Below are 14,645 nucleotides of genomic sequence, written 5' to 3'. Positions count from 1 at the left end.
GGTGTATGATGAACGTCCAATACAGAGTAATGCTAGTAGACGGTGTATGATGAACGTCCATCCGGTATACATTATTGCCAGTAGACGGTGTATGATGAACATCCAATACAGAGTAATGCTAGTAGATGGTGTATGATGAACGTCCATCCGGTATACAGTAATGCCAGTAGACGGTGTTTGATGAACGTCCAATACAGAGTAATGCTAGTAGATGGTGTATGATGAACGTCCATCCGGTATACATTATTGCCAGTAGACGGTGTATGATGAACGTCCAATACAGAGTAATGCTAGTAGATGGTGTATGATGAACGTCCATCCGGTATACAGTAATGCCAGTAGACGGTGTATGATGAACGTCCAATACAGAGTAATGCTAGTAGATGGTGTATGATGAACGTCCAATACAGAGTAATGCTAGTAGACGGTGTATGATGAACGTCCAATACAGAGTAATGCTAGTAGATGGTGTATGATGAACGTCCAATACAGAGTAATGCTAGTAGATGGTGTATGATGAACGTCCAATACAGAGTAATGCTAGTAGACGGTGTATGATGAACGTCCAATACAGAGTAATGCTAGTAGATGGTGTATGATGAACGTCCATCCGGTATACAGTATTGCCAGTAGACGGTGTATGATGAACGTCCAATACAGAGTAATGCTAGTAGATGGTGTATGATGAACGTCCATCAGGTATACAGTATTGCCAGTAGACGGTGTATGATGAACGTCCAATACAGAGTAATGCTAGTAGACGGTGTATGATGAACGTCCAATACAGAGTAATGCTAGTAGACAGTGTATGATGAACGTCCATCCGGTATACAGTATTGCTAGTAGACGGTGTTTGATGAACATGTGGCAGATAGCTGGGTCACACATTCTCCTAAAAGGCATGACTTCAACCTGCATTAGTGTCATCAGATGTCTCAGCTGCGTGTTTATTGCTTTCATCATAGAGTAAACGTAGCAATTTCCTAAAAACTTGCCAACGTTGTCATCAACCGCGTGAGAACGTTGTGAAGGTCGACTTGTCAATTACATTCTCTTGACAATAGAAATATTGATGGGATGATCAAAGCACCACTGAAACAATTACCACTATGTCCATCACAAATGCCGCTGGTCGGGTCAAAGATCATGCATGTTCACTGGTCAACGTAGGATCAAGAGCAATTATTCAACAATATTCAATTTGAGGTGTGCCTAAGAAATATTTGTAATCCCCATTTACAGATTTACCACACAACATATTAGTCGGATTATACCATATGCTCTATCACATAGATCATTATCATATGTCCCACGGTAACCAAAAGCAAGCCGTGGGGAGTGGCTTGGAACAGAGCATCCCTGGTTAGAAAAATGACGACATGGGGTGAGTCGGTAGTGGCAGGGGGGCGTCGGACGAAACCCGCATGTATGTTGAGCAAGAACTGTAATCAAGGCGGCACATCTGGGATGGCTTTTAGTACACAAAGACTGTCACCGTGGTGTCACGTAAATGCATGTTAACCTCGGGTCATTTCTCTCCGGAAGTGGACATAAATTCCCACAATATTCTAATTATCCATTAAGCACCATTACGACCATAAATAAATAAATAACAGCACACATAGCTTGGAAACACTGTGGCCGAACTGACAGTTTGACCATGGCTTTCACGAAGATAGGGATCCTGTGGCTTGTTCTAGTGCTGGTGAGTATTTTGGTTAAGGCATCGATATCTTCTCAGTGTAGTTAAGACACAGTCGTATTCCACAGTCTCCTTGCTCGGAAACTTGCACGGGTAATAATTACAAAATACACCTTATGTTGTGCTAAACATGCCTCTTGTTTCTACTGGGACTTTTGTCGAAGGACACAATTCCGGTAGTGTAACGTGTTTTTGTGGATGTACAACCATACCTAGCAAGGCAATTTTCCATACTGTCATTATCCCTCCCGGACATTATCCTACATCAAACATTTTTGTCTATATCAAGATAATTTGGCAGCTTAAATGCATTGTATTAACTGTGTTATGTATTCACAATATTTGTGGTTTCTTTCCTGTTTAACAAGTGTTCATGCAGGTATTGTTTACACACGAGAATGTGCGAGTCGATTCTTCTTTGGTCAGCTTTCACGTAATAGTAATTTTCATCAGTTGTTCGGTTCAGCATGACCCTCTCAGATTAGTACATTCTGTAAATGTGGTGGGGTAAAGGGTGTTTGTGGTCGTGTAGGGTATGATGTTCGACCTGTGCGATATGACCACAAGCTCACAGATTTCACTATGAAACATCCCCTAAGACTAAAAAAGACAAGAATACGTTTAAAACAATGTTGTTTTAAACATCCGTCCCGATAAATATTGTATATGTGGATTGTTACAAGGCTTATGAGTGACAAGAAAACCTGACTCCTGGAGATTGTGAAGGGATAGTAAGTACTAAGCCTTCTTGGTATGCTTTGACAGGAATTTGTTCTCAATTGCATTCAGTTTGTCTGCGGCATCAACAGTCAAGCACAGACGGACACAAGAACTATTGACGAGATCATCGCAGAATCTGCCAACTCAAGTAAGAGCATTGTTGATAGTTTAAACCACAGGGGTTCGAACCTCTATTTGGACAATAATTTTTAAAAGTAAAAATCTGGACTTTTTCAATTGCATATTTGTTTTATACGTAAAATGTAAATTGTACAAGTTAGATGTATTGCATGTAATCAGTGTAGCGATTTCGTTCAGATTTGAAATATATGTTAATCATAACACAAAAAACAATATACGATTGCAAAAGTCTAGATTTTTACTTTTAATAACGATTGTCCAAGCAGAGATTCGTAGCCCCTGTGGTTTAAACAATATTTATTCTTGTGCTTACGGCATGTACAGAGGGGTTCCCCCATGTAAACTTCTCTCACAAAAACGATTACATGTTACAACATTATACTTACATCAGAAAATATTTTGCATTCATGTAGAGAAAAAAGAACATTGTAACATACAGATATTTTCACGTGAAACGTTTCCTTTGTGATAAAAACATTATTTGTATCAGCCACAATGGCGGTGTATGGACGTAAAGCCAGCCGCACTCGCCTTCCCGCAGCGATACTAACAGTAGTGAGTGAGTTTAGTTTTACACCGCACCAATATTCCAGTTATATGGTGGTGGTCTGTAAATAATCGAGTCTGAACCAGACAACCCAATGATCAACAGCATGAGCATGCCCAGTTGGGAACCGACGACATGGGTCCACCAAGTCAGCGAGTCTGACTTAGTCAGCTCTTACGACAAGCATAGTCGCCTTTTATGGCAAGAATGGGCTGCTGAAGAACCACCCCGGATCTAGTACTAGCAGTAAGACTATTGGGACGCTATGTTAAAGATAGGAGATCTTTACATCACACCATGTCCACTTCACACGAATGTACGTCCGAAATGAAATAGTTACATTATTTGCATTCATACCCCGAGGTCTTAAACTGGTTTGAACTCGTTGAAGTGTATGCCATCTGGCGACATTATGGCATTTGCAACAATGATTTTAATGCCAAATAAAGGATTTGAATTACATGAAATCAATGGTGTATTTCTATGTATCCAGTACGGAGCTTAAGAATAAATGACTCAGGTCATTTGTAACCACGTTGGAAATTGTTGAGATGTGTTCCCAACCATAATTCACGTGACCACTTAGGCGACAATTATAATATATATTTTTTTTTTTTGGGGGGGGGGACATTTCTTTGGCAAGTGAGTATACCAGTAAATCCCAGATCTGACCAGATCAATTAACCATACTTTGAAATTTATAATAAACACATTTATCTGACAGATATTTCAGAGTAAACATTAGCAGAACAATCTTGCACTTTACCACATGCCTGGTGTTTGTCAACAGGTCACCAGTTCGACTTTATGCTGCATGAGAACAGTCCAACTGTCACCATGGAGCTTGACATGGTGTTTCCGTTGAGGCAGTGGGCGGAGATAGTGCAGCTGTGAGTATATACAAGTTCGGGCAAGTCCTTGTTGGATATGATCTGGAAGCCAAATCCCAAAATGGCGGCCGAATGTGATGAGGTTTTTCACAATCACAAATGATTTAACTTTGATTTAAAGCCGGCTGACAGCCACATGTCATGTCAGTTATGGCAGTATTTTAACAGACAACGCGAAGCTTTAATTTATAACTCTGGTTTGGATTGATCGGGGTGTTTTGTATCACAATAGTAGTTTTGTAATGCCGAGATCATAATTTAAAATTGATGACGATAATATTACGTATATGTCATCGCAAAACTATTTTCGTAAAGTCAAAGATCAAATTTAATAGAAAGGTCATTTGGTGAGAAAATAAGAGTTAAACTTTACAAATGAATGGTATTCCCAAAATTATGTTTTCTGATTCAGCTATATATTTTAATAAAAATAATAATAGTGTATATTTGTAAAGCGCCAGTGTCCACCCACTCATGCATGCTCATGGTGCATTAAAACTATTTACAGAAAAAGAGAAAAGTCAGTTGTAGGCTGTAGTAAAGAGGAATGTCTTTAGGGCTTTCATAAAAGAATCCAGATTTGGGGCGAGTTTGATTTGGGTAGAGAGTTCCATAAAATAGGCGCGACATGCTGAAAATGCCTCTTTCCAAAAGAAGAGAGTCGAGCGTTAGGTACTTTCAGGAGCTGTTGATCTTGGGAACGTAGAGTCATGGAAGGCACAAATTGGGTTAGGAGAGATGAGAGATACGACGGGGCAAGGCTGTTGAGACACTTGAAGACTAGGCACAGAACTTTGAAGTCTACTCGGTGCTGAACAGGAAGCCAGAGCAATGATTTTATCACAGGGGTTATATGATCATATTTTGAACTCAAAGATATAATTCTAGCGTATGTAGTCTACACTTTCTGGAGTTTTTTTATGTGTTCTTTGGATAATCCAGTGAGAAGGCTGTTGCAGTAGTCTAGGCGGGAAGACATAAGACATCTGACCAGGATATGTGCAGTCTCTTTGGTCATGTATTTTCGGATGGTACCAATAGAACGAATGTGAAGGTAGCATGTCTTACACAGATAGTCCACTTGTGCAGACATGGAAAGGTCAGACTGTAGATGTACTCCAAGATCTGTAAACTTGTCGTGGTGGTATGAGACTGGCAGAAGCAACCTTCACATGTCAGGAGTGCCATCAAACAAGGTTTCATCGAACAACATGTCAGGCTTATGATACTCCCTGAGAAGTTGTTGTTTTTATATCCAGTATTTTATTCTCAAAGTATGAACTGTATTCATTGACTGGTTGTGTAAGATTATCACTCTGGGAAGAACAACTTCTTTCATCTTGCCCATAATAGATTTAATGAATTTGTGGAGTTCTCTTGGTTTTCCCACACGCTCTATAATTTCATGTTTACAGTACAAACGTTTCTTTGAGATTTATACATTTGACGATGTATCTCAAGTTGAGATTTTCGCCACCTACGTTCTGCTTTGACGTTTAGCTTCATTGTACCAGGGACATCCTGTGCGCTGTATAAAGTACGCTCCTTCGGATGTGCATGACAGTCCAGCAATTGGCGAAGTGTGTTGTTATACGACGCAGTCTATCCATCACAGTCTGATACAGGATTTTCGACAAGACCAGATGATGCCAAACCTTGACTGAATTTTGTATTGTCAATTCCTTTAAGGTTACGGCATGTTTTCGTCATTATTTCGTTCTTCGGCCTCTGCATGTTAAGAGCCACTGGCACAACATAGTGATCAGAAACCAGGCTGTTGTCCACCGTCACATTGTTTATGAGAGAAACGTTGTCTTGAGGGGCGACAACCCAGTCGAGGAAATGTCCTGAATTATGAGTTGGGGTTGTTACATGTTACTTTAGAGAGTGGGAATTAAGCAAATCCTTGACTATTTCAGGTCCAACAAAACATCAGAGTGATCCTTAGGATATAGGCAACAAGTGTATCTATTTTGAGGCATTTGAGGTAGGTTAAACGTGTGCAAAATGCATAAACAATGTACATGTATAGAGAGAGAGCAAGATGCAGCTGCCAAGCGCTTTTCACTCACACTCACATTTGATGATCATACACACCTTGGTTGGCCTTGTATTCATGAAAAATCATTTCAAGGAAACAAAGGTTGGTAGCTTGTATGTAGATCAGTAAAATATTACATAATGTCTGTTCAGCAGTAACAGCTTCATGCATTACGTAGTACCAACGATAGCAAATGTGTCAAGATACTGCTGGACCATCATTATAATCACACAACATAACATTGAACTCTTATGTGTATAATTCTGTTATTACAGATGTCTTTCTATGTCATCACAAAGCTCTACGTATAGTTTCCACTTTTATGGACAACTCAAAGATACAAAGTTAACAAAGTTATTCAGAGATAATATTCATAGAAACACCTTGTCTCTACTGTAACGTTAATAAAAATATGCAGGGCTCAGGTTTAGTAATATTTAATATGCACAAAAGAGTTACACAAGACATGGTCATGACACTAAGAGCATCGATCTGAGCAAGTGGGATACGATTGCCTACAACTACCCCCTGAACACATTAGTGTCCTCTCACGACAACATGGGCTGCTGAAGATCAATTGTCACCCAACGTACTTGTCAAACTGTAAGAATGGGTAATGAAGAATTGTAATAATTGCACAGTATCAAGATATGGGGTTGGGGTTGGGGGTATATGTCAGCGGGGTGGGGGCGCTACTTCCCGATATCTAATTTTCAAGATAAGTCTCAATATGACGAAAGACAGTATTTACCAATGGCTGCTCGTCTCCCGTCGCCGCCATGTTGGTGTGCTATGACTGCCGGTTTCTGGTTTCCATTTCAAACGATTAGTCTTCCATTAAAGACGCATTTGTTCTGGTTTTGAGGAATTTGTTGCAGTTTTTTGGAAGGGTACGTTCTCCTATTATGGTGATTTTTGTTCTGTTTTGGTGTATATGAGTTCAGTTGTGGGGATCTGTTCATCGTTTGTATGGTAGGCCTGCATATGTGAAAAACACAATGTTTTGTTTCGTTTCAATACTGGTACCATGAGCATATAGAGAGTGGTCAAATACATACCCTTGTTATCTTGAATGATGAACACGCTTTTAAGCCATGAAAACATTTGAAAATTTTCAAATGTTGAATGTGGCTGTATACCTCTCTCACGGAGAAAACATGGTAGTGTGTTCCACACATTTATCAGATAGTTACATTAAAAGAGTTACTGCAGATGTGCAGTATTGTTCCTGTAGAATTATGAACACCCATAACTGATGAGTATATAAGCCTCCATGTGTCTGCTCCAGGAACTCATCCACGCCAGAATCGGGTACCAGGCACAAGAGGAAGGGCATCCGCTTTGGCCGTGGAGGGAACAAGTGGACCCTTAACACAGTCCCTTATGAGATGGCACCAGGCACATTCAGTGAGTACCCGGGGAATAGCTCTCATTGAAACATGTGTAGAATGTGTAACGAAAGAATGTTTTACATGTTTAGTGTGTCTGGTGGTGTGGCAGACAACCCATGTGACTGGTGGTATGTGAGACAACCCATGTGTCTGGTGTTGTGGTAGACAACTCACGTGTTTCGCATACCGCCAGTGATGTGTGAGACAACCCACGTGTCTGGTGGTATGTGAGACAATCCATGTGTCTGGTAGTGTGGCAAACATACCCATGTGTCTTGTGGTATGTGGGACAACTCACGTTACTGGTGGTATATGAGTCAACCCACGTGTTTGGTGGTTTGTGACACAACCCACGTGTCTGTCTGATTATTTATGAGACTGATCTGTCTTGCAGACAGTGGACAGCGAAATGAGATCATGGCGGCCCTCCAAGACTGGATGCGATACACCTGCCTCACCTTCCGACCGGCCACCTTCAGGGACAATAACAAGATCCGTTTCCAGAACGGCGGGGGGTATACAGATTGTTACAGAGATGTGATTGCGAAAACCTGATCTGATCCTAATGCAATCCCGCAGTCCGTTTGATACTAAAGAGATCTTCGGGTCATAGGGGCATCATTTGGCGTAAACAACCATGCGTATTAATGCTTATTAAAAATGGCCCGTCGTTAGAAACAAGGTATTTTAATGCGTCCTAGTTTTATGTGGCAATACATGGCAACTTATGTAACTATTTTGTTCTATACACGTACTTACAACTGCTATCTGTTTATTAAAAGGGAAGGTTTTTTTTTCAAAGTGAATTAAATGTTTTCTTCCATGCTTCCAAGCACGATACGGACGTATCCATTTTGGTTGCAGTTGTTTTTCCAACGTGGGCATGATCGGTGGCACTCAGACTGTGGGCCTCGCGAGGAACTGCAGAGTGGTAGGTCTGTGGTGAAGGGAATCCTCATGGTGCACTTGACCACGTTGCTGACACCACCATTCAGTCTTCTTACAGTTTTGGACTGAGGAACATGGCTGATATAAATGTTGTGACCCCCCCCCCCCCCGCCCCCCCGTCATGGTAGTACACAGATGGGTCGGTTATGTATGTATACCCTTGACACTGAAAGACACACCCTGAGCAACCAGGATTCGCTGATCTTGGCTCCAGCACACGTGAGCACGTACTTAATGTAGTATGTGTTTGTCACGCGCCGATCAAGGTTATGCATACGGGTGTTACGGTCGTATGTAGGGGGTCTTTCTCACGAACGTATGCAGTGGGTTACTTGTCACGATCATGTGTAGGGGTTATTTGTCACGATCGTTAGTAGGGACTATTTATCTCGATCGTATACAGAGAGTATTTGCTAGGCTGTGGTCTATGTCACGACTGCATGTAGGGGGTATTTGTCATGATCGTATGTGGGACATCTTTGTCACGATCGTACGCAGGGAGTCTTTGCCTGCCCCAATCCGTTTATTCAGTACTACCACGATCGTATGAAGGGGGTATTCGTCACGATCGTATGTAGGAGTCTTTGTCACGATCGCATATAGTGGTGCTTGTTATGATCGTATGTAGTGGTCTTTGTCACGATTGTATGTAGGGGTCTTCATCACTATCGTTTGTGGGGTAGGGTGGGTGTATGTGACACTATCGTATATAGGGATATTTGTCACGTTCGTATGTAGAGGGGTTTTGTCACGATCGTATATAGCGATGTTTGTCATGATCGTATGAAAAGGGTATTTGTCACGATCGTATATAGGGGTATTTGTCATGATCGTATATAGGGGTCTTCGTCACGATCGTTTGTGGGGTAGGGGGGATGGGGTGCATTTGTCACGAACGTATGTAGGGAGCCATGTAACGATCGTATGTAGGGCGACATATTTACGATCGTATGTAGGGGTTATTTGTCCCGATCGTATTTAGGGTGTATTTGTCATGATCGTGTAAAGGACGTTTTTTCGTTCCATGACGTTTCATGTGTAGAGAGTATTTGTAAAGATCGTATGTAGGGGTCTTTGTCACGCTCATATGTAGGGAGTATGTTTGTCAAGATCGTATGTAGGGGTCTTTGTCATGATCATATGTATTGAGTATTTGTCAAGATCGTATGTAGGGGATATTTGTAACGGCTGTGTGTAGTGAGTATTTGTCAAGATCGTATGTAGTGAGTATTTGTCAAGATCGTATGTAGTGAGTATTTGTCAAGATCGTATGTAGGGAGTATTTGTCAAGATCGTATGTTGGGGATATTTGTAACGGCCATGTGTAGTGAGTATTTGTCAAACTTGTATGTAGGGGGTATTTGTAACGGTCATATGTTGTGCAAATCCATCATGGTCATGTCTTGGGATACGAACAGCGGTCACCATGCCACTGATGTCTTCTTTCCAGAAAAGTATTATCATCCATGAAGTGGGTCATGCGCTGGGGTTCCACCATGAGCAGACTCGACCCGACCGTGACCAGTACGTGACCATCAACTACGCCAACATACCTAGTGGGGTCAAATACAATTTCCAGCGTTACACAACCAATGTCATCAACGACCGCGGGGTGCCTTATGACTACTACAGCATCATGCACTATGGTGGCAAGGTACGTCAACGCTGACCTGGATAGAACAGACATGGTCTTGTAGAACAGACACTTCAGACATTATCTTGTAGAGAAATAAATTCAGACAATAAGGACAGACACTGTATTGTAGGACAGACACGTTAGACATTGTCTTGCACCGCGTAAACAAATACCGTAATCCACATATATTGCTTGTTGGGCATTTATGTATACCTGTTCGGTGTTCGGATAGGTAACTTTGTCATCATTGACATAGCCTGGATATTTGCACGGAGTATAGGTACATTACACAGGTGCAGCTGAAGAATCAAATATATTTTAATAAGCAAAATGTGAGCTCAAATAAGAAATGAAAACAAAATAATCTTTGTGAAAGATGTTTCTGTGTTTACTAGCAGTTTGAAGCAATTCAGGGCAGCATTTCTTTTTATGGATGCAAATCCCAAGTCGGCCACTGACGTTCCTATCCTTCATGATGTCATTTCCCGATGTCATCGGGATTCAAAGCGCATGAAAACGCACTCGAGATAACGTCATCTCACAAAGTATTGACTTAAGTCTGTAAGCTAGAAGCGGACGTAGCAGTTGCAATACAGCATCCGAGGTTTTTTTTGTTTGTTTGATTTTGTTTTTTGCAGGCTTTTTCGAGAAATGGCGGATACACCATCATCACGAAGCAGAGCAGATATCAGAATGTCATCGGCAGACAACAAGGCCTTAGCTTTAATGACATCAAGCTGGCGAATAAGATGTACAGCTGTGGAAGTGAGACAGTTTCGCTAGAGATGCTTCATACTTCATAGTGTCTGTAGTATCTGTGTCTACAGTGTCTATAGTGTCTGTAGTATCTGTGTCTACAGTGTCTGTAGTATCTGTGTCTACAGTGTCTGTAGTATCTGTGTCTACAGTGTCTATAGTATCTGTGTCTACAGTGTTTGTAGTATCTGTGTCTACAGTGTTTGTAGTATCTGTGTCTACAGTGTCTGTACTATCTGTGCTTATAGTGTCTGTAGTACCTGTGTCTACAGTGTTTGTAGTATCTGTGTCTACAGTGTCTGTAGTATCTGTGTCTGTAGTATCTGTGTCTACAGTGTTTGTAGTATCTGTGTCTACAGTGTCTGTAGTATCTGTGTCTATAGTGTCTGTAGTATCTGTGTCTACAGTGTCAGTAGTATCTGTGTCTACAGTGTCAGTAGTATCTGTGTCTACAGTGTCTGTAGTATCTTTGTCTACAGTGTTTGTAGTATCTGTGTCTAGAGTGTTCGTAGTATCTGTGTCTACGGTGTCTTTAATTGTGTTCGTATATTGACAGGTCAATGTAACAAGCGAGACAGCGACTGCCCTGGAAGCGGATTCGTAGGTAAAGATTGCCAGTGCTGGTGTCCCGGATCTCCTTACACGGTATGTAGTGGAGGAACCGGCACAGGAACTGGAACCGGAACTGGCACAGGAACCGGTACAGGTACAGGTACAGGTACAGGTACAGGTACAGGCACTGGTACTGGTACAGGCACTGGTACAGGAACTGGGACAGGTACTGGAACAGGCACAGGAACCGGAACCAGAGGTACATATCGCTTCTTAGTTATACTGATTCAAAGTGTGATATCAAATGAACTAGATTTGAAGATTTAGTAGTAATTGTATGTTTTGGAACCTACATTTTATTGTTATCGGGATGTGGGATATCCATGGTAGAGATAGTATTGACGCGGGCCTGCTGGCATTGCGTAGTAACATTGACTCGTGTGCATTGATGTTATCATCCAGATATAAAAATAGCGGGTGAAGTACAAGACCAGCAGTACCAGTATTGTCGCTCCAATCGAGTAGCCAGTAACTTTACAGAACTGTCAATATTTCGTGTATCAGGGAATCACTGTGACATTAGCCATTTTGTCAAGTACAGTGCTGACATGGGTGCCAATCTGACATTATTGTGACACCGTTGGTTCACTGCATCAAGTAAAGGTCCTAAGAGACGTACTGAGATGAATTGTCCTTGGTTTCAGGATCCTGTCTAGATAGAAACACCCAGTGTGCGGGGTGGGCTCGTCGTGGGGAGTGCCGAAACAACCCCGCCTACATGCTGGTCTACTGCAAGCGATCCTGCAATCGCTGCGGCCGTGGTGGTGGAGGTATGTGTGAGTTTACAGTAGGTATCACTTTGCGTGCTTCGATACATATTGATACCAAGAAGTCTGTGTGCGCGGGCGCGCGCGTGTGTGTGTGTCTGTATGTGTGTGTGTTTGTCTGCAGATTACAGGTGTTGCTTAAATCTTGACATAAAAAGCAGATCTCAACTGCATTTGTATTGACAGACATATATAACGATATGTTTATGTGTTTGTCCACCTTTTCAACCTTAACTTTTTAACTGATCATGAGGACTTTGTTGTTTCAACATTGAAATAAAATCCATTTTAACTTCATGTGAACCATGCTGAATGTTTCTCCTGATTCTGGAATAGATGCACGTTGACTGTTTAGGATCCACGCCATGTCGCGACCTGAACCAGTATTGCAACTACTGGTCACGCATGGGCTACTGCTACAGCAACAGCTTCCGCACCTACATGGCCACCAACTGCCGCGCCTCCTGCAACTTGTGCTCATCTAGAAGTAGGTTTACTATCAATCAATAATATAGAGGCATTACATCATATACTGCCGTTCTACATGTAACTGTTCACAAAGACCTGTGGTCAATAATATCCCGTGTGTTTTCTCCCATAAGAACTGATATATTCTCGATGTATTGTCAATGTACAGGACAACTGATGTGTAGTGTGCGTTAAAATTGCGATATGTGACCTTTTAATTACTGAAACATATATTTACAGTATGTAATGTTCTAACACAAAACAAAATATATTTTGTTGTTACTTGAGTAAAAAGAAACATTTTCCCGGTAAACCTCTAAAGGTTCCAGTGTGCAAGTTGCGGTTTATCTGCATGGCTCTAGTCGCCTGTGTTGTTTAATCAAATTCAAGATTGAACTTCAGACAGAACTGAAAATAACATAGTGACAGTCAAAGGACAGCCTGAACGCGTTAGTTCACGTGTATGGGCATGTTTGCAAAATAGCTTAGGACCTTCCACGTGTTCTCTGTAGTTTCACGTGAAAACACCAGTCTGTCTTACCTAAGTGGCCGTAAAGAAACTTGAACAGTATACACAGAAGTGCAGAATGCTGACAGATTCAAGAGCTGCTAATTCACGATGTGTAACTCCAGATCAGCATCGTCTCACAGTTGGGAGCCTTATCAAAGCTGTAATAAGGAAGTACCGTTTGCTGAAAGAATTACTCCACTGGTCGCTTCTCACGTTTTTGTAAGGATGTCCTGGAGTAATGTTCTATATTTCATATCATATGCATACCACTGTGAATGTTTCAGCCAACACGGGGACGTCATCGTCAAGGACGTCAGGCAACGTGACGTGCAGGGACACCAACGGCAACTGTCCTTACTGGGCCAGGATTGGCGAGTGTTTACGCAACCGCGCCTACATGCACCAGAACTGTAGAGCATCCTGCAGGCTGTGCGGGACAGCCAGTAACATGGTGTACTCGTATCATTCATACTATGGGCAATGAATATACACATGCTTCCTACGCCTCAATAAAGATTCATATTCAGATTAATCGTTTTACCTTCAGTTCTTATTTTCAGTTCTTATTCAGTTCTTATTAACACATTATAAACACATATTCCTGGAACCTGGTGACCTGTGTGGTCAGTCAGATGCTAGTGACTTGCAAAGCTCTGTCTTCTGATGTCCGTCTGGTGCTCTTTGCTAAAAACTATTGCATCTGCTGAGATAACCACGCCTTTTCTTTAACACAAGCTTACGGCACTCCTAGAGCTAAGATCACTTTATTGGGCGGGACATCGGGGATAAGTGTCTATACTGTCTGCACACATATGCGTATTTGTGTTTTACGCTTTCCGAAACATTTCAGGAATGTGATGCTAACGGATGAAAGACCACCGAAATAAGTACTGTGTTGCAGATATTGTATCCCTGTGAGATATCGAACTCGGTGGCTTGGCATAAGAAGCATACTATCTCGCTTAAAGCGTTATTTCACCGACGACAACACACCTTCACAACACACATTTTCATAGTTCAAGGTAACGGACGAACAATACAAACGTAAAGTGTGCTTCTCAGGATATATTAGGTCATCTCTTATTTTCCCAGTATAACCGCATTTGAGGTTTTTGTTTTGGAGGGACAGGTTTTACTTTTCGTTAATAGGACCTCTTCCCAGGGTTTACTTTTCCTAACTGTATATGAACATCAACATTCAAATGATACAAGAGTGGTTGAAATCAATTGAAAAATATCGTATGAGATTGAAGTCACAAGACAAAGTTTGTTTCCGAAACTGGATTATAATCACAATTCTCTCACCCGTACGCAGACGCTCTACCACACGACCACCGGGCCGACAAAGGTGGTAGTGTTAAAGTTACTATTTTAAAATTGATTTTACGCGCGCTTCAGTTATTGCTATGTAGCTTCATTAAATGATCATCTGCGTTGTAATTACCCATCATTGACAGTATATATGTTAGAGAAAACACTTCTCCTCGGTTTTGGTAGACAATGTAAAACCATCGG

The 14,645-nt window shown here is 41.5% G+C and overlaps 2 protein-coding genes across 2 annotated transcripts in view; one reads left to right on the top strand and one right to left on the bottom strand.

Annotated features, from left to right (window-relative positions):
- Positions 1 to 14,645, bottom strand: part of LOC137298287 (armadillo repeat-containing protein 8-like) — an 801,735-nt gene that overhangs the window by 503,822 nt on the left and 283,268 nt on the right. The gene's annotated exons all lie outside the window — the stretch shown is intronic.
- Positions 1,653 to 13,662, top strand: LOC137298450 (zinc metalloproteinase nas-13-like). Its single transcript, XM_067830717.1, has 12 exons — positions 1,653 to 1,705; positions 2,492 to 2,570; positions 3,901 to 4,000; positions 7,330 to 7,448; positions 7,827 to 7,947; positions 8,297 to 8,363; positions 9,831 to 10,034; positions 10,655 to 10,781; positions 11,329 to 11,583; positions 12,029 to 12,154; positions 12,507 to 12,638; positions 13,415 to 13,662. The coding sequence occupies exons 1-12, from the start codon at positions 1,661 to 1,663 to the stop codon at positions 13,612 to 13,614; spliced, it is 1,575 nt and encodes a 524-aa protein (XP_067686818.1). The 5' UTR covers positions 1,653 to 1,660; the 3' UTR covers positions 13,615 to 13,662.

This window comes from Haliotis asinina, chromosome 10, assembly GCF_037392515.1.
Source record: "Haliotis asinina isolate JCU_RB_2024 chromosome 10, JCU_Hal_asi_v2, whole genome shotgun sequence".
Taxonomy (NCBI): domain Eukaryota; kingdom Metazoa; phylum Mollusca; class Gastropoda; order Lepetellida; family Haliotidae; genus Haliotis; species Haliotis asinina.
Note: the sequence above shows the minus strand (reverse complement) of the source record. Positions and strands in the feature narration are given on the sequence as shown.

Bases quoted from the DNA above. Each gene is read 5' to 3' on its own strand.
- LOC137298450 (XM_067830717.1), top strand. From the start codon at position 1,661: ATGGCTTTCACGAAGATAGGGATCCTGTGGCTTGTTCTAGTGCTG. The intron at 10,782-11,328 runs GTGAGACAGTTT...GTATATTGACAG, and splicing joins TAAGATGTACAGCTGTGGAA to GTCAATGTAACAAGCGAGAC. The intron at 11,584-12,028 runs GTACATATCGCT...CCTTGGTTTCAG, and splicing joins CACAGGAACCGGAACCAGAG to GATCCTGTCTAGATAGAAAC.